At 46.0% G+C, this 20,043-nt stretch overlaps 1 protein-coding gene across 3 annotated transcripts in view; it reads right to left on the reverse strand.

The window, feature by feature from the left end:
* The window catches only part of TRAPPC9 (trafficking protein particle complex subunit 9), a 503,630-nt gene that overhangs the window by 312,449 nt on the left and 171,138 nt on the right, over positions 1-20,043 (reverse strand). For all 3 annotated transcript variants that reach the window (XM_081258084.1, XM_081258086.1, XM_081258085.1), the window contains one exon: positions 13,470-13,594. In XM_081258084.1, the coding sequence (XP_081114210.1) occupies positions 13,470-13,594 (125 nt within the window). The remainder of the gene's footprint in view (positions 1-13,469; positions 13,595-20,043) is intronic.

Genomic DNA, 20,043 nt, shown 5'->3' on the forward strand with positions numbered 1-20,043 from the left:
CAACAAAATACTAGCAAACAGAATCCAACAGCACATTAGAAGGATCATACACCATGATCAAATGGGGTTTAACCCAGGAATGCAAGGATTCTTCAATATACGCAAATCAGTCAATGTGATACACCATATTAACAAATTGAAGGAGAAAAACCATATGAACATCTCAATAGATGCAGAAAAATCTTTCAACAATATTCAACACCCATTTATGATAAAAACCCTCCAGAAAGTAGGCACAGAGGGAACTTTCCTCAACATAATAAAGGCCATATATGACAAACCGACAGCCAACATCATTCTCAATGGTGAAAAACTGAAACCATTTCCACTAAGATCAGGAACAAGACAAGGTTGCCCACTCTCACCACTATCATTCAACATAGTATTGGAAGTTTTAGTCACAGCAATCAGAAAAGAAAAAGAAATAAAAGGAATCCAAATCGAAAAAGAAGAAGTAAAGCTGTCACTGTTTGCAGATGACATGATACTATACACACAGAATTCTAAAAATGCTACCAGAAAACTACTAGAGCTAATCAATGGACCTGGTACAGTAGTAGGATACAAAGTTAACGCACAGAAATCTCTTGCATTCCTATACACTAATGATGAAAAATCTGAAAGTGAAATTAAGAAAACACTCTCATTTACCACTGCAACAAAAAGAATAAAATATCTAGGAATAAACCTACCTAAAGAGACAAAAGACCTGTATGCAGAAAATTATAAGACACTGATGAAAGAAATTAAAGATGATACAAAACAGATGGAGAGATATACCATGTTCTTGGATTGGAAGAACCAACACTGTGAAAATGACTATACTACCCAAAGCAATCTACCGGCTCACTGCAATCCCTATCAAACTACCAGTAGCATTTTTCACAGAACTAGAACAAAAAATTTCACAATCTGTATGGAAACACAAATACCCCAAATAGCCAAAGCAATCTTGAGAAAGAAAAAGGGAGCTGGAGGAATCACACTCCCTGACTTCAGACTATACTACAAAGATACACTAATCAAGACACTATGGTACTGGCACAAAAACAGAAATATAGATCAATGGAACAGGATAGAAAGCCCAGAGATAAACCCATGCACATATGGTCACCTTATATTCGATAAAGGAGGCAAGAACACACAATGGAGAAAAGACAGCCTCTTCAATAAGTGGTGCTGGGAAAACTGGACAGCCACATGTAAAAGAATGAAATTAGAACACTCCCTAACACCATACACAAAAATATGGATTAAAGACCTAAATTGAAGGCCAGACACTATAAAACTCTTGGAGGAAAGCATAGGCAGAACACTCTATGACATTAATCACAGCAAGATCCTTTTTGTCCCACCTCCTAGAGAAATGGAAATAAAAACAAAAACTGGGACCTAATGAAACTTCAAAGCTTTTGCACAGCAAAGGAAACCATAAACAAGACGAAAAGACAGCCCTCAGAATGGGAAAAAATATTTGCAAACAAAGCAACTGACAAAGGATTAATCTCCAAAATATACAAGCAGCTCATGCAGCTTAATATCAAAAAAAAAATAAACAACCCAATCCAAAAATGGGCAGAAGACCTAAATAGACATTTCTCCAAAGAAGATATACAGATTGCCAACAAACACATGAAAGAATGCTCAACATCACTAATCATCAGAGAAATGGCAATCAAAACTACAATGAGGTATCACCTCACACCAGTCAGAATAGCCATCATCAAAAAATCTACAAACAATAAATGCTGGAGAGGGTGTGGAGAAAAGGGAACCCTCTTGGACTGTTGCTGGGAATGTAAATGGATACAGCTACTATGGAGAACAGTATGGAGGGTCCTTAGAAAACTAAAAACAGAACTACCATATGACCTAGCAATCCTACTCCTGGGCATATACCCTGAGAAAACCATAATTCAAAAAGAGACATGTACCACAATGTTCACTGCAGCTCTGTTTACAATAGCCAGGATATGGAACCAACGTAATGTCCATCGACAGATGAATGGATAAAGATGTGGCACATATATACAATGGGATATTACTCAGCCATAAAAAGAAACAAAATTGGGCTTCCCTGGTGGCGCAGTGGTTGGGAGTCTGCCTGCTGATGCAGGGGACACGGATTCGTGCCCCAGTCCGGGAAGATCCCACGTGCTGCAGAGCAGCTGGGCCCATGAGCTATGGCCGCTGGGCCTGCGCATCCAGAGCCTGTGCTCCGCAACGGGAGAGGACACAGCAGTGAGAGGCCTGCGTAACGCAAAAAAAAAAAAAAAAAAAAAAAAAAAAAAGAAACGAAATTGAGTTATTTGTAGTGAGGTGGATGGACCTAGAGACTGTCATACAGAGTGAAGTAAGTCAGAAAGTGGAAAACAAATACCGTATGCTAACACATATATATGGAATACAAAAAAAAAAAAAGTTCTGAAGAACCTAGGGGCAGGACAGGAATAAAGATGCAGACACAGAGAATGGACTTGAGGACACGGGGAGGGGGAAGGGAAAGCTGGGACGAAGTGAGAGAGTGGCATGGACTTATATACACTACCAAACGTAAAATAGACAGCTAGTGGGAAGCAGCCGCATAGCACAGGGAGACCAGCTCGGTGCTTTGTGACCACCTAGAGGGGTGGGATAGGGAGGTTGGGAGGGAGGGAGACGCAAGAGGGAAGAGATATGGGAACATATGTATATGTATAACTGATTCACTTTGTGATACAGCAGAAACTAACACCATTGTAAAGCAATTATACTCCAATATAGATGTTAAAAAATAAAGGAGAAGAAGGCTCCTCCTTCCGCCTGCCTCCTCCACAGCTTTCTGTGGTTCTCCCAGTCTAACAGTCATTGATTGGGCACCCAGCATGCGCTAGATATCCTGTAGAGCGTGGATAAGGAAACATGAGTGTCTTCTGCCTTCGTGGAGCTTGGGGTCACATGGGGTGACAGACAAGCCTACTCCCGACAACGCCATCCAAGCGATGTAGAGATGACAGAGGGATGTGCCAACCAGAGGGCAGAGGGAGCTGGGGGGTCTCCACACTTGGGTTCTGTGACCTGCTTCACCCTCAGAACTCCCCTGAGGACTAAGGATGATCTCTCGTTCACAGATGAAGTGAAGTAACCCACCCACTGAGATAACGCTGAGGCTTATCCATGGCTGTTTGATGACAAGTAATTGTTTCCCCCATTTTGCTTGTTTCAGTAATGTAAATGTTTCCGGGTTGGGAGAGGGGGCAGGACTCTTTTGTTTAATGTGGCCACTATTTAAACAGTTTTGGGTTTTTTAGGGACTAATGAGATCACCTAAATCTGTATAGCAGGACATTATGTAAAATGACTCTTGGACCCCATATGTCTGTGGTGTGAAATTTCCATTTCCTTACCCAAAGCAAACATATTGGCTTTCTGTCAGTCATTCTGAAAAGCTGATCTAACTCAATTTTCCTGTTTGCCAAGAATGCAATGAAAGTGCCCATTTTCCTCTGCTGTCTGCCTGGGAATCCTGAGTCCTGCTGGTAAACCACCAGGGACGGGCCAGGCGCTCAAAGGTTTGAGGGCTTCTGTGAACCCCACGCAGTGCCACCATGAGGCTCATCCCGTGGAAAGGCCCTGGGCTGCAGCAGGGCTGGCGGGTTTATGGGTTCCTAGACAAGTGTTTCTTGACTTTCCCCAAAATAAGCATTTGAATGCCTAGATTTAATTTTAACTGTATGTTTAAGATTTTACCACAATGTTTATGAAAATGCCTTCCCAGGAATCCAGGTGCTATAAATCAGTCACTGAGGTACCTCAAACTGAGCTACTTAGAGAGCTTCCCATGTGCTAACCTAAGAGTTACATCACAGGTCATGAGGCACAGCAGAAAGGTCCAGAACTGCTTACAGTCCAGTCCTACAGACAGTAAAAAAACGTTAAACAAATGGAAAACATTTCCTACCTTAAGGCAGTGGTCCTCAAAGCACGGTGCCCACAGCCAGCAGCAGCAGCTGGAAACCTGTTAGAAGTGCACTCTCAGCCCCGACCCAGACCTGCCAAATTAGAAATCGAGGATGGGGCCCAGCACTCTGTTTTAATAAGCTCCCAGGTGATTCGGATGCATGCTACCATGTACGAACCAACGTGTTAAGGTCCTGCTGTGATCAAACGCAGCATATGATTAATAGGAAAGGAATGAGAGCGCATAGCAACGCTTTAGAAGCCATTTCCTTTTCTTTCTTGTTCAGTATTCAACACTCACTGGGAGCCTGTGATGTGCCTGTCCTGGTACCAAGTGCTGAAAAGGCAAAGATTAGTAAGGTATCATCCTTAGCTTGGACCAACTCACACTCCACTGGGAAAAAGCTGGCTTATATAATAGTTATGGCAGCTGTGGTGATGTTCTAAGTCATGTCCTACCTCAATAGAGGAAACCATCTGACACAGACTGTGTGTGCACATGCATCTCAGACTGCCATGGTGCCTCTGCAGAAAGGCCTCTGCCAATGGGGCAAGCAGGCCCCATCCTCTTCCTTCCTTGACCTTCCTGCACAGCACTTCTCACCAGTTGACATGCGTGTGCTTACTGTTCGTCTCCTCTGCCAGAAGGTGAGCTCCGGGACGTCGCCCTGCTCTCTGTTACAGCCCCAGCTCCCAGAACTGGGCACTGAACAGTTACTCACCAGGGGCTTATTGAATGGGTGCAGTGGATGAAATGTTACAGGGGTTCAGGTAAACAGTGACCATCATGGTGGACAAAAGCCTTCACCGTGTCATGGAACCTCAAGGAGATTCTTCTGGCCCCTCTCCCTGACATCTGTTTAGAATTCCACATGCAGTGGACTCTCCACTTCTCTTACTGCTACAATTTCTTACTAAGTTTTGAAATTGTTGAGCAGATTAAAGGATTCTTTTGATGCCTTTATGCTTAAACTTTGTAGAGTTTAAACTGTCTCTGTAACTATTACTGGGACAGATTAGAAATAATTTGGAACTGAATTGGATTTGCCGTTTTGTAAGCTTTTCTTATCTACCAGGGCTAATAGAAGATGCTTTCCTCCTTACAATAGCCCAGGAGGAAGGCTTATGATCTGCATTTCACAGATTGAAAGCTGAGGGTCAGATAGGCGAAAAGCTTATATTCACTGCTCTATAAATATGGCTTGAATCAATAGAGGATGTTTTGTATTCCATATTAAGTTTGGAAACTTACAAAGTATATATAGAGGGGAAGCATGACACTGTGGAAACAATACAAGCTTTGGATTTAGCCATAACTGGGTTTGAATTTTAGCTTCTACTTTGAAACTGCTTGACCTTGGGCATGTTGCTTAATCTTTCTGAGCTGTTCAGTAACTCCCACCCAAATACTGGGAAGTTGCAGTCATGAGAGACGTAACCTGTAAATACTGTTTAAAAAGTTCGATCTCTCTGCTGCCACGTTCCAAGCCTCTCTGGCCAGCACAGTCTCCAGCCTGGGCCGCCCACCTGCTCGCCATCCTTGAGCGTGTGAATGATCAATGAACAAATGGTCTAATACATTTTCTCCTCCAAGCTAATGAGAACCTTCGCTCTGCTGCCCCGAGGCACCAAAAGGCTCATGAAACCATTTTCCCCTAATAACACAGCTTGATTAAGAAAATATGCTATTCCAAGACATAGGTCTTTTTGTTTTTAACTCAAATACATTTACTCTTAAGTTTTCTTAGCAGATTCTTCCAGTCAGTCCATTTATAAATACAATTATTAGAACGTAAAAGCATGTAAGAACTTCATGAACATCCTATGGTTCTTTACTGTAAAGGTTAAAGTAAAATAAAATATTTAACAGGACATAAGACATCATCTGAATGTTGTTAGGCTTCTGAAGAATCCCAAAACTAGACTTTACTGTGAGTGAGAAGAAACTTACTCCACTGCCCTGCTTTGCCTCACTGATGGAGAGAATCTCTTCAGAGAAAGGAAAATTCCTGTGGAAAGGGAATATTTGACCTAGCTATGTGGAATATCTGGGTCCAGAAAGATTTCCCAAAGGCTGAGCACTGTGCCAGGAGGCACGGACCAGGCCACGGCCATGAGGAGCTCACAGCTATGGAGAACTCGGGGACATGAGCACAGGGCCACCACTGACAGCTTGGCAGACAAGGTAACATCAGAGCATGGCCCTGGAGGAGGACTGGAGAACATGCCAGGAATCAAAGGAACTGAGAGAGAACCTCCAATCAAAGTGAACAGCCAGCGCCAATGAAGAGTACAGTGAGAGGGTACACCTGGGGAGCCAGGGTGCGTGGCCCGGTGTGGCTGCCCTTAGGGAAAGCACAACCTGTTTTTCACCTTTAAGTTCAAAGGGGGCTGTAGCAGTTTTGTGGGTGCACTTCATCAGGTTGAGGAAGTTCCCTTTTATTTCTAAGTTTGCTAAGTTTTTATTAGAAATAGATATTGTACTTTGTCAGATGCTTTTTCTTCGTCTACTGAGATGCTTATATCATTTTTTTTAGTTTGTTGATACGAAGAATTACATTTGCTGGTTTTCTAATGTTAAACCAACCTTGCATTCCTCAGATAAATGCCACTCAGTCAATATTATGGTAAAAAAATTCCCTTAAAATTTTCCTATCTATGTTCAGGAGTCTTTGCTTTTGTTTTCATAATATTTGTCTGGTTTTGGTATCAGGGTAATGCTGACCTCATAGAACGAATTAGCAGTATTCCTTCTTTCTCAAGTTTCCTTCAAGAAGAGCTTACATAAAATTTGTATTATTCCTCCCTTTATGTTTGGTAAGCTGCAATGGGTGAGCCACCTGGGCCTGGATTTTCTCTAGGGGATGGTTTTAACAAAAAGTTCCGTTTCCTTAATGGATATAAGGCTATTCAGATTATCTACTTCCTTCTATGAGTAAGCTTTAATACTCTGAGTCTTTCAATGAATTTGTCTCCATTAAAAAGAATGAAATAATGCCATTTGCAGCAACATGGATGGACCTAGAGATTATCATATTAAGCTCAGTAAGTCAGAAAGAGAAAGACAAATACCATGATATCATTTATATGTGGAATCTAAAATATGACACAAATAAACATACCTACAAAACAAAAACAGACTCACAGATATAGAGAACAGACCTGTGGTTGCCAAGGGGATGAGGATGGGGAGAAAAGGACTGGGAGTATGGGATTAGCAGATGCAAACCATTATATATAGGATGGATGAACAAAGTTCTACTGTATAGCACAGGGAATTATAGTCAGTATTCTGTGATAAACCACAATTGAAAAGAATATGAAAAAAGAATATGTATGTAAAACTGAGTCACTTTGCTGTACAGCAGAAATTAACACAACATTGTAAATCAACTATACTTCAATAAAAATTTTTTTAAAAAGGAATTTGTCCATTTCACCTCAGTTTTCAAATTTATTGGCATAAAGTTTTCATAATATATCTATTATGCATTTAATATGTGTAGAACCTGTAGTGATGCCGCCTTTTTCATTCCTAATATTTTTAATTTATGTCTTTTCTCTATGATCCATCTGACTAGAAGTTGGTAGACTTCACTGATTTTTCTCAAAGAATAAGCTTTTGGTTTGTCAATATCAGGTTTTTTTGTTTCCAGTTTCAATGATTTCTGTTCTGGTCTTTATTATTTCCTTTTCTACTCTAGGTTTAACTTCCACATTTTTTTCTACTTTCTTCAAGTTGAAGCTGAGGTTTATTGATTGAAGGCTATTCTTCTATTCCAACATAGGAATTAAGTATTATAAATTTCCCCAAACTACTGCTTTAGTGGCATCCCACAAATGATATACTGTGCTTTCATTTTCACTCATTTCAAAATACTTTCTAATTTTTTATTTCTTCTTTGACCCATGAGTTAATTATAAGTGTCATTTTGTTTCCAAATGTCTGAGGGTTTTTCAAAGATTTTTGTTATTGGTTTCTAATTTAATTTTATTACTGTCAGAATATACTTTATAAAATGAGAATCCTTTTAAATTTGAAATTTCTTTTGTGGCCCTCTGTATCAGGGCTCTCCAGAGAAACAGAACCACAAGCCAATAGGGCACGTGTGTTGGCAATATTTGTGTGTACACATGTACAAAGAGATTTATTGTGGTGGCTGGCAAGTTTGAGATTCGTAGGGCAGGCTGATGGGCTGGAAACTCAGTCAGGAGCTATGTCACAGCCTTGAGGCAGAATTCCTTCTCCATTTTTGGAGAAAGGGATTTTGGAAATTTCTCCCCCCAAAATTCTCAATTTCTGCTCAAAGGCCTTCAGCTGGTTGGATGAGGCCTACCCATATTATGAAGAATAATCTCTTTAACTTAACTGGTGGTAAGTGTTAATCGCATCTCCAAAATCACTTTACAGCAACATCTAAACTCGTGTTTGACCAAACAACTGGGCACTGCAGCCTAGCCCCATTGACACACAAAATCTAACCATCATAGCCCCAATATGGTCTACTTTGGTAATTGTTCTATGCGCCCCTGAAAAGAACATGCACTCTGTACCTAACTGTTCTATAAATGTTGATTACGTCAAATTGATTGACAGAGAAGATCTGAACAATACTATCTCTACTCATTTCTGTCTACTTTTTCCAACAATTACTGAAGGATATGGAACTCTCTCAATTTATTTATGTCTTCTTGCCATTCTATCAGTTTTTGCTTCATGCATCTTGAAGCTCTTATTAGGTACATAAATATTTATGGCTTACATTTTCTTGAGGAATTGAGCCCTTTACTATATGAAAAGACCTTTTTATCTTTGGTAATATTCTTTTCTCTGAAGTTTACTTTTCTCTGTTCTCCATAAGGCCACTCCAGATTTTTCATTAGTGTAAGCATGGTATACCTTCCTCCATCCATTTAGTTTCAACCTTTTTTTTTTTTTTTTTGCAGTACGCAGGCCTCTCACTGTTGCAGCCTCTCCCATTGCGGAGCACAGGCTCCAGACGCGCAGGCTCAGTGGCCATGGCTCACGGGCCCAGCCACTCCATGGCATGTGGGATCTTCCCGGATCGGGGCAAGAACCCGTGTCCCCTGCATTGGCAGGTGGACTCTCAACCACTGCGCCATCAGGGAAGCCCCTAGGTTCAATCTATTTTTGTCTTTATATTTAAAATTCATTACTTGGAGGTAGCTAGAGTTGGGTCTTGCTTTTTTTATCCAATCTGACATTCTCTACCCGCAATTAGAGTATTTGGACTACTTACTTTCGATCTGATTACTGATACGGTTAAGTTTATCACCCACCATCTTGCTATGTCTTCTATCTGCCCCATTTTCCTTTGTTTCCTTTGTCCTCCCTTTACTCCTTCTTTTGGACTAACTGAATATTATTTATGCTTCAACTTCTACCACCTTCGTTGGCTTATTTGCTATAACTTTTTTTTTTTAATGGTTGTAGGGAACTTCCTTAATATGATACAGGGCAGGTATAAAAACTCTACAGCTACCATCACACTTAATGATGAAAGACTGAATGGTTTATCTCTACAATCATGAACAAGACTAGTACAATAAAGCAGGGAAAGGAATAAGTTAGCCTGCTCGGAAAGGAAGAAGTAAATCTTTCTACTCACAGACAATCTGAACATCTACTTAGCAAAGCCTTGTTGGATTTAAGATTGACTACTTGATTTTGAAGATTCCTCTGAGTTTTGTCATATGTGCATGTATTAGTGGACACAGTCATCATCTATTGTTTTGACACAACAGGCACACAGGAGAGGGAAGACAACCCCAGCACGGCCACAGGACAGGATGCAGGCAGCCATGTGGCGCATCTAGGACAGGCAGGCAGGGTCCAGGCTGGGTGGGCAACACCACCTGACGAGACGAGGCCTGGCCTCTGCCTGCTCTGTAACCAGGGGACACCTTCACCACACCCTTCAACTCATCCGTTCAGGCAACCCCCAGTTCTGTTCCTCCTCCCCAACTTGTGTATTGTTTTTAATAAAACACCTGCCCAAGTATTATTTCAATAGATCTTCACTAACAACCTGTGAGAAAGGACCTTCTCCCCAACTTGCAGGTGATCAAACTGGGGCTCGGGGGTTTTAAGTGAGTGGCTGAGGCCCCTGGATGGACTGTGTAGGTGTCAGAGCAGCAGGGAGACGGCAGGACATGCAGGGGCAGGAGCACCTACAGCCTCAGCTCAAACCCTCACCATCCGGAAAGCGGCCGGCGTGACACTGGTTCCCACGGGAGGTGCCCGTGGACGGAGCTGTTACCCTGATGGCCGAGGCTGTTGGCCTGTTCCCTGATGTTTTTAAAGACAGGGTGTTGTTGACAAGGGTGGGCACGTACCAGCAAGCTCCCCAGAACCACATGTGCACAGAGCCCAAGGGCAGGCCCGGCTGCCCCGCCTCCCGGTGACCTTTGGTTTTGTTGGGATTTCCAGGTGCTTCTCGGCAGGCTACCAGCGGTTGTGACGCATTTGCAGAGCACCGCTGTCGATGGAGGGAAACTGGGGTGTATTTAGCAGCCGGACAGGAGGGGGCCTCGGCCGGATTTAGCTCTGGCTGTGGGGCAGGCCCTCCAGCCTCTCTGAGTGCTTTACGCTCCAGGCCCGAGTAGGACAGGGCCCCATGCAGCTCCCATCTTTCTGGGTAGTCTGGCCCTGGAGGCTGTAAATTGGATGCCTCCATCAGGCAAAGCTGCAGGGAGCCTCGAGCGGGACACGGCACAGCCAACAGGCGAGAGGCCTCCCGTCTGTCCATGCGTCCCCATTTCTGCAGCCCCAGCCCAGGACAAGCGGTCCCCAAGCTAAGCCCCTACCGGGCAGGCTCTCAGTGCAGCCCTGCCACGTTCCAGGCACGCGGCCACATTTCGTGCACACGGTATTAACTCAGAAGGCAGGGCCGAGCCTTGCTGTCACTGGGGAGCTGGCTCAGCAGCGCCAAGAAAATGGTCGAGAGACTCCAGGTCGGCCACCCAGTGCCCAGCCTAACCGGGGCTGCTCCCCCGTAACAGCCAGCGGGGCTCATTCACCAAGTCTCATTTCTCTCTCAAAATACAGGAATCAAGTCCCAGTCCATTACCAGTTCTTGATTTGATCAGCTTTGTTTCTCCTCCCTGCCCAGCTCTTCTATTATTTAAGCCTCCCAACAACCCCATGAAAGGAGCATGATTACTCCATTTGACGGATGGAGAAACTGAGGGTCAGACAGGCCATACTGCAGAGTCTAACTTACAGGAATATTATGTCTAATGTGCACCCACTTCACACAATCTGTTTTCAATCCTAGAAGATTCTTCAGGGTGTGCAGAAACGCCGGGAATAAATGCGGACAGACATGCCGCGAACCAAACGGGGGGAGGAATCTTTCTGGGAAATCCGAAGAAACACATGTTATCTTTTCCCACTTCTTGAGGGGCTCCCCAGAAGCCACTTTCACTGAATTACTTGTTTCCATGACTACACCATTCCTCAGCGAGGTTTACAGGTTTAGCACGTTCCCAATTAAAGCCGTTCCTGCTCTGGGGAGACGGCTGATGTAACAGGCTCAGCAGTGCCAGGAGGCTCCCACGTGACAGCACCAGAAGCACAGGAGCCACTCACAGACACCACTCCTGTGCCGAACCTCACAAGTTCAGCTGAACCACGAGGACGCGTCTGGACGACCAGGGAGAGTTGCGACATTTCACAGGTTTGGACTCACTGCACCCCTCGCCAACAGACCTCAGACAAACTGGGTGACTCCCTCTCAGCACAAAGGCTCCCACGAGGTCAGCACATCCACCCGACAGCATTCCTGACAGCTCTAAAAGGAGACTGGTGTGTGTGGATGCGGATAAAAGAGAATCGTGGGCTTCCCTGGTGGCGCAGTGGTAAAGAATCCACCTGTCAATGCACGGGACACGGGTTCGAGCCCTGGTCCGGGAAGATCCCACATGCCGCGGAGCAACTAAGCCCGTGCGCCACAACTACTGAGCCCGCGTGCTGCAACTACTGAGCCCACATGCCTAGAGCCCGTGCTCCGCAACAAGAGAAGCCACCGCAGTGAGAAGCCCACGCACCGCAACAAAGAGTAGCCCCCGCTCGCCACAACTAGAGAAAACCCGTGTGCAGCAACGAAGACCCAACGCAGCCAAAAGTAAATAAATTAAATACATAAATAAAAAGAAGATCGTGCCACAGCTGCCATCAACAGCAGACGGAGAGGGGGAGGCCACAAGGCCAACTACCGAGGCAAAGGTAACGCTGCTGAGGGGCCTGACCCGGGAGGAGGAACACCTGAGACGGCAGGGAAGTGACATCCGGGGCCTGGGAGGAAGCCCCTTCCCCAGCTTCTCCCCCGTGGCTCCCTGCCAACAGTCACCCCCACAGCATCTATGCTTGCGGAACATCTATGCCTTCAGTCCCGCTGGTGGGACTCTTCTTCCACATCCCGGGGCCCTTGGCCAACACTACAGCCCTGACGCACAGCCATCAAGCTTCTGTGTCTGAGTGACGGAGACTCCCAGCTTACGCCACCTTCCTCTTTCCCGCAGGGCCCTAAACGGAGAAGACTCTCCCCCCAAAACCCAGCTCCTCAGCACTTCAGCCCACCGACGTGACCTCTCTCCACCCAGGTGGGCGCGTTCCCTCCACCACGGCCTCATGGCAGACGGTGTCCAGGCCCTTCCACCATCATCTTGTTTTCGTCAAGCGCAGCCCCGATGGCTCACAATCTGTTGTCCCACTGACTCACAGCCAGTTTGGCCAAGCTCTTCTGATGGGTCTAATCAGTCAGTGACCCTGTTAAACGCCAAGAACGTGAGCAGTGCCCCCAAAGGCTGGGCCCGAACACATGCCTACTGAAGTCATTCTTGGCGACTTTGCTGCCTGCTCCCCAGTCACAGCTGCTGAGACCTCTCGTGCCCTCGCTCTACACATGCTCCCCGGGCAGGCGCATCCCAGCCAAGCTTTCCAGGTGCTGACAAGTCGCTGACCACCGAGAGCTCTGCCCCGACTCCCCTCGTGCTCTGAGGAGACAGCTCATCTCTGCTCAGGCTCCAGGCCCAAGGCACCTGTGCACCAACGCTCACTCGTTACTTGTATATTCATTCCGGCTGCCCTGGTGCCCATAAACCAACCAGTAGAAGGAGTCACCTAAGGATTAAGAAAAGTTTACGGGATAAACATCTGAACTGAGAATAATGGTATGATAGATAAATTTTTTAAATGAACAAGAAAAAAGCAGGCGACGTTCTACTTTCATCAGTACGGTCCTAGATTCAACCCACAAATTCCCAAAACTTCAGGAAATGAAGAGTCCACCACGACACGAGGCACTCAGGCTTCAGTGTAACTGCTCCCCGAACCTCACCCAGAAGGAGAAATAACGAGAACCCAGCTTTCCACAAACACAGATCTGTTATCAAATACACGCTTCCTTTCCTTTCTGAAAAATACTCAGAACTTTGCCTCCGAAAGGCTCGGCAGAAACCCAGAGCGTCAAGCCCCTTGGCGGGCTGCCCCGTGGGGGCCGACTCACCTTCACGTGACCCAGGTCTCCAGGCCGGCTGCCCTCAGCGGGGTTCACGGGCTTGCTCTCCACCCGGGGCCTCACGACCTGGCGGAAGGGGCTGCACAGCGGAAAGCCACTCACACTGATGCTGTCTGAAAGATGAGAATAAAATTGTAAGTGAGAAGTTAACCGGATTTTTTGTTGTAATGCAGGAGATTTTATGCAAAAATCACTAATATCTGGAGTGATGCTCCCGTGTGTGCACTCACTCCTCTACCTCGTGTTAACTACAACCGCCCGGTGAACCTCCCGTGAACGTAGAGTCACACCTACCACAGGTCAAAGTTGAGGACATAGCACTTCTGAAAAACGCCAGGTGCCTACCATCTGTCAGGAGGCACAGCCGCAGCACCGCGTCACCTGCATCCGCCCCCAGCTTCCTGTGCTCAGACAGCACCAAGCCGCCTTTACCTTCCAGCCTTCGTACGAGCTGCCCCCTCAGCCTCCGTTCACGCGGGGGCTTCACCGTGCCACTCGAACTTAGTCTAAAAGCCCATCCCTCTTCCAATTTCAGGAGGCCACTACTGTGTCACAGGACCGTATGTAAACCTCTGTAGAGCGCTCACTGCCACCTGTTCTTTTTCTTACTTGGTGATCTTACCTGTCAGTCTAATCCAGGACCCCTCCTGGATTAGACCAACCCAGCCGCTGAGAACAACTCGAGAACGCAGATGAGGCACTGGAGGGCTAACAAGGCAGGGAGGAACTCCAGGACCACGATCCGGCAGAAGGAAATACAGGGACACAGGCCTGGCATTAAAGTTCCCCAGAGGTGCATGCAGCTCCCTGAAGAACTGACCAAGAGGCTGAGAATCTGAGCAGAGCCTTTCACACTCAGGTGGGAAAACAGTGACATTCTGTGTCCCCTAAAAAGAGTGGATGGTAAGCCCTAGAGGCTTTGGGTGGGACCCAAAAGGATGACACACTAAGTGAAGGATAGACTGGAAATAAAGCGGCCGCCCAGGGACCGGTGCCCAACCGTGAATCAGGTCAGTACCTGTAACCGGATTCAAGCAATTCTCCTGCCACATTCCCTGTCACCCCTACTCTGTCCTGTGTCTTCTCACCTTTGTGCACCTCTGACAACCACCTTTGTGGATCCTAATATCCCCCATTCTTCACCATGCAGCCGCCCTGCCTGGAAATACTCCTTCCTCCGCGTCCTGGCAATTCGTCTACACTGAGACCCGCGATCACTACAGCTGGCCCCGTATCCAGGAAGACAGGCTGCGAGGCAGGGCCGCGGTGGGGACTCAGACGGGTCAGGGCATAGAAAGTGTTTGTCACAAGACCTGGTACCTGGCAAACATGTGGCAAAAACAGCTACTGTTATTATAGCAACCTATATGCATGTCCCAGATTCCTTACATGACTATAAACTCACTGAGGGCAGAATTCTTATCAATGTCACTCTCATACACCCCCCACAGGAGCTGGCACAGGCTCTAGCACATCGTAAACCCACAGTAAACGAATAAATCACAGGGTCAAATTTGGTAGTTTACACACGATGGTCAACGAAAATTCCATCATCCCAAAGTCACATTTAACAATCAACTCAATTCATGGTTAACTGAAATTTCATCATGTGTCTCTGTGCAAAGACCCATTTGCAAAAGTCAGTCCAAAGCTGTGAGATTTGAATGGGTTTTTCTCTCCCTTTTCTCATTCTCCCAGCCTCATGGGCATAATCTGTAAAACCTCTCCACTACACCCCAGTACCTGCTGTGAGGGAACTAGTATTATGAACACAGACATTTGCAAAATACAAACTCCACACTCTTCAGCTAGAAACTAGGTCACGTGAAGCCTGTGAGCCCCAAGGTCACCTCTGCTGAGTTCAGGCAGGTGCCCAACAGGTTTTAAACGCCATCTCTCGCTCCCCCACGCACAGCCTGGAGCACAGCATACGTCACTCTTCCCTAGAGAAAGTCTCCATCATTAGCATATTACGCAAGTGTTTCTAGCTCCCAAAGGCCTGAGGTCCTTTTCTGCCTTGGAAATACCGATCCTGTTTTACACCTGTAACAGTGCTCAAGGCCTCCTCTCTGCAGGGGTCCAGAGGCTCTGGGCTGTAAATGTCCTGAGCAGCGGCTTGGTCTCTCCTCCTTCCTTGTGGAACAGCTCCGGCCCCACCCCAGGCTGTTCTGGCGGGACCAGGGGTGGCTCTAATCCAGCCGTGGTGAGAGATGGAAACGTCCCATCAACAGTGGTTGATCCACAGGACGAACATGAGACCCCAGAAGGGTCTCGTTGAGTCTTTCTGAGATTTGATCTATGAAGGGCGGAGCAGGTGGGGTGGATCTTCCTTTGAATCGTTATGTTCTCAAGATACAGGTTTGGGCCTTCCTGCAGCCATCCTCCCACCACACTGCAAGGGTGAGTGAGTCACACAACCCTGTGACCTCAGTTTTCTTGACTCTAAAATGGGGACCAGCTCCCGGGAATCAGTGAAAAGTACAAATCTGCAGTGTCTTGGAACTGGAGGGAGGTAGGATGTGGGCACTCAGCCAAAAAGGCTAAAAATTACATCTGAAATTTGCCTCCTTTTCTGACAACGACTTCAAAGCCTCAAAGAAACCTCAGAAACCTGTAATCTTCAAGCTCAGGGAAAAAAAATATACTAAAACAGCTACTCTCCGGCTTCTTTATAGATTAAAGGATTCTGGCCCCTAATCCAATTGCGAATGGAAAAGACAAGCTATGCATAAATTATAACTGGGGACCGAAGATCAGCAGCTCTGTCCCCATGGGAGACAGAGGGATGGGAGAGAGAAGCCAGCCTCGGGAAGGCCGGAAGAGGAGCACTGCAGCCACATAAGGACAGGGCTGCAGAGGAGGAGGCCGCCGCACAGGGTGGCGAGAGGCTGGACGGAGCCAATGGAGCGAGCAAGGAAGGCGCCGCTCCCAGCTGGGCGGGTGGAGGGCAGCAAATTCTGTTCAACCATTTCGGCCAATTTTCCTGCCAACACAGGCTACCACAAATAGAACAGAGAACAGATTGGGATGACAAGTAATAGGAAGACAAGACCAAAAAAGTTACAAACAGACGAAGGCAGCCTCGTAGGAAGACCGCAGAGCTGAGTGGATTTAGGAGGACAGAGGGTATTTAAGAATGGGACGAGCCTGGTAGATCGTCATGAATCAAAGTGAGCTTTTAGAGAGAATTTCACAGTTGCTGTTTATAGTGCTCAATTTTTCTATTAAGAGCATCTCTGTGGGCAATTCAGAAATACAATTTTATATGCTAAAATAGTACGTGTCTCTCGAAGTCAGCTTTATCACAGCCACAGTGACAACTGGTAGAAATGACAGCTGAAAGTGGGATGTGTGTGGTGGGAAGAAAAAGCACAGTCGCAATAAAAATACGGCAACTAAGAAGGGCTGGAGGCTGCGTGTTCACGGCAGGCTCAGCACAGCACTGGGCGCTTAGGACACATCATGTAGCTGCTCCTCACGCCCTGCCAGGCGGGCATGATTTTATCAGTTCTAGAGGTGAGGAAGCTGAGCTCCCGAGAAGGTAAGTAACTTAGTAGCTCATCAGAGGCACAGCCAGAACTAGAAGTCAGGACTGTCGGATTTGTGATGACCCAGCAAAACTGGCACAAGCAACATGCTTCAGCCCTGACGTGAGCTCATGAAACCTCCCCAGCCAGGCTGCTCTGCAGTGCACCATCCCACGAAACTAACACAAGGCCCCTCACAATGGCTTGGCATCCATCTCCGGTGAGGCGGCCACTCCAGAAATGTGTCCATTTTTGTGCACTTTCAAAAGAGACACAAATGCTGAAGGCTGAATACACACTTTTCTCACTGGTGACAGGTATATGAAATAAACCAAACTGGAATAAAGTACATTTACAAAGGCCAAAGGAGACAACCATCTCCCAGTGGGAGTTTGTCAGGGTATGGTTCCAGGTAGAATATATTTTGAAGATGCTTTTTCAATTATTCATAAAGTCCGTGGGTGCCAAAGAGCCCATCTGGTTATCATAACATATCCTCAAGAAAACCAAAGAAGTAGAAGCATTTGGCTCAGAAATTAGACAATACTCATCCTCAATTTCCATAGAGAAGTGGTGTGTTTATTCATTCAGAAACTTTGGGATATGCTTAGCAAGAAAAAATAATTCATGTAGAAACAGTGGCCTTCATATACCATTCAAACGGAAACAGCCCTCCCTCCATCCCCCTGGCCTTCCCTCCTGCTCAAGTCGGGGAGCAGCGCCCCTCCTGCGGGGCCCAATCGGTGCCTCACTGCTCTCGCCCCACGAACGGCCTCCCAGGATGTCTGCAGCCTCTTCCTCCTCCGCGCATTCTCATTCCAGGCACCCTCACCCAGTACCAGGGCTTCTCATTTTAACATCATTACAGAGACACAATTAGCATATCATAACCTGCAGATGTTTCAACTGTACAACTGGAGGAGTTCCGACGTTCCTAAAACAAGCAACACACTTGAGACGGTGAACATATCCACCTACTGCCAGGCTCCCCGTGCATCCTCGCACATCCTCACCGCCACCCTCCTGGCCAGATGCCCACTGCTGGCACCAGACATGAGGGTGCGTTTCCCAGAAGTTAACACATTATACCTTATACATATGGTACATTAATCTACTCTTCTCTGTCAGGCTTCTTTCACTCAGCACACGTATCTCGGAACCATCCTGAGTTTTCTGCACATCAATAGTTCACTCCTTTCTATGGCTCAACAGTATTCCAGTGAGTGGCTGTAACGCAATTTGTTTTTCCACTCGCCTACTGATGAACGCGTAGGTTGTTTCTGGTTATTACACATAAAGCTGCTCTGAACATCTGTGCACACGTCACTGTGCGGACACATGCTGCCAGTTCTCCTGGTCCAACATCCAGGAAGAAGCTGGCTGGGTCACATGCTAAGTGCATATTCGATTTTCCAAGAAAGTTATGAATGAGTTGTTAATATGCTTGCAAACAATAAAAAGGAATTCAAAGGAATAAATAAGGAAGATGAGCCTGTCAAAAACTGAGCAGGCCATTTAAGAACAAATATCACCTCTTTGGGGGTCTTTTGGTTGTTTTTTGTTTTCTTTGGCAGCATCACATCGCTTGGGGGACCTTAGTTCCCCGACCAGGGACTGAACCTGGGCCCCGGCAGTGAAAGAGCTGAGGGCTAACCACTGGACCGCCAGGGAACTCCCAAAATATCACCTCTTGAAGTGAAAAACAAATTGGGTAATTTAAACACTCTTTAAAGAGCCAAACAGAAAATTAGACAAAAAGAAAAAGTTAGTGAATTGGAAAAAAGAGGAGTGGAAACGATCTAGAATGTGGCACATGGAGAAAGATGAGGAATGTGAAAGAATATTAGAGGCCATGGAAGACTGAGAGGCTACACAGGTGAACGGGAGTTAGGGAAGCAGGTGAGAGTAAACTGGGGAAAGTTGGTATCTGAAGAGAGACAGACTGAACATTTTTCATAATGGAAAAATGTGAATCCTCAAATGCAGAAAGCACAAAAAAGCTCACCGGGACCAATAAAAGGAAACGCCAACCTAGAAATGACACAGTAAACCTGCAGACTACCGAAAAATAAGAATAAGATCTTTTTGAAAACATACAGGGGATTGATATATATACACTAATACGTATAAAATAGATAACTAATAAGAACCTGCTGTATAAAATAAATAAATAAAATTCAAAAATTCTAAAAAAAAAAACCATACAGGGACATGTCCACACAAAAACGTGTACACAGATGCTCACAAGAGCATTAATCATAGCAGCCAGAATGGAAACAATTCAAAGATCCGTCAACTGACGAACCGATGAACAGAAACAGTCTGTCCATACAACAGAATATTACTCATCCTCAAAAAGGAATGAGGGGGCTTCCCTGGTGGCGCAGTGGTTGAGAGTCCGCCTGCCGGTGCAGGGGACGCGGGTTCGTGCCCCGGTCCGGGAGGATCCCGCGTGCCGCGGAGTGGCTGGGCCCGTGGGCCATGGCCGCTGGGCCTGCGAGTCCGGAGCCTGTGCTCCGCAACGGGAGAGGCCACGACAGTGGGAGGCCCGCATACTGCAGAAAGGAAAAAAAAAAAAAAAAGGAATGAGGGACTGACACAGGCTGCAACATTGATGACCCCTGAAACATCATGCCAAGTGGAAGAAGCCAGACACAAAAGGCCACAGATTGTATGATTCCATTTATATGAAATGTTCAGAATAGGTAAATCCATAGAGACAGAAAGTAGATTTCTAGTTATCAGGGGAGGGGAGAATGGTGAATGGCCCCTAATGGGTTTGGGGTTTCTTTTGGGGATGATAAAAATGTTTTGATTTTGGTTGATTGCACAACTCTGAATATACTAAAAGTTACTAAACTGTACACTTTAAATGGATGGATTTATGGTATGTGAATTGTATCAATTTTTTTTAAATTAAAGGATATAAACACTTAGGGGGGGAAAAAGAAAAATGGAGATTGTATCCAAAGGAACAATAATTACACCAACAGCTAACTTCAACAGCAACGGAAGCCATTAGACAGTATGAATTC

Source organism: Mesoplodon bidens (assembly GCF_964165515.1).
Source record: "Mesoplodon bidens genome assembly, chromosome: 16".
Lineage (NCBI taxonomy): Eukaryota > Metazoa > Chordata > Mammalia > Artiodactyla > Ziphiidae > Mesoplodon > Mesoplodon bidens.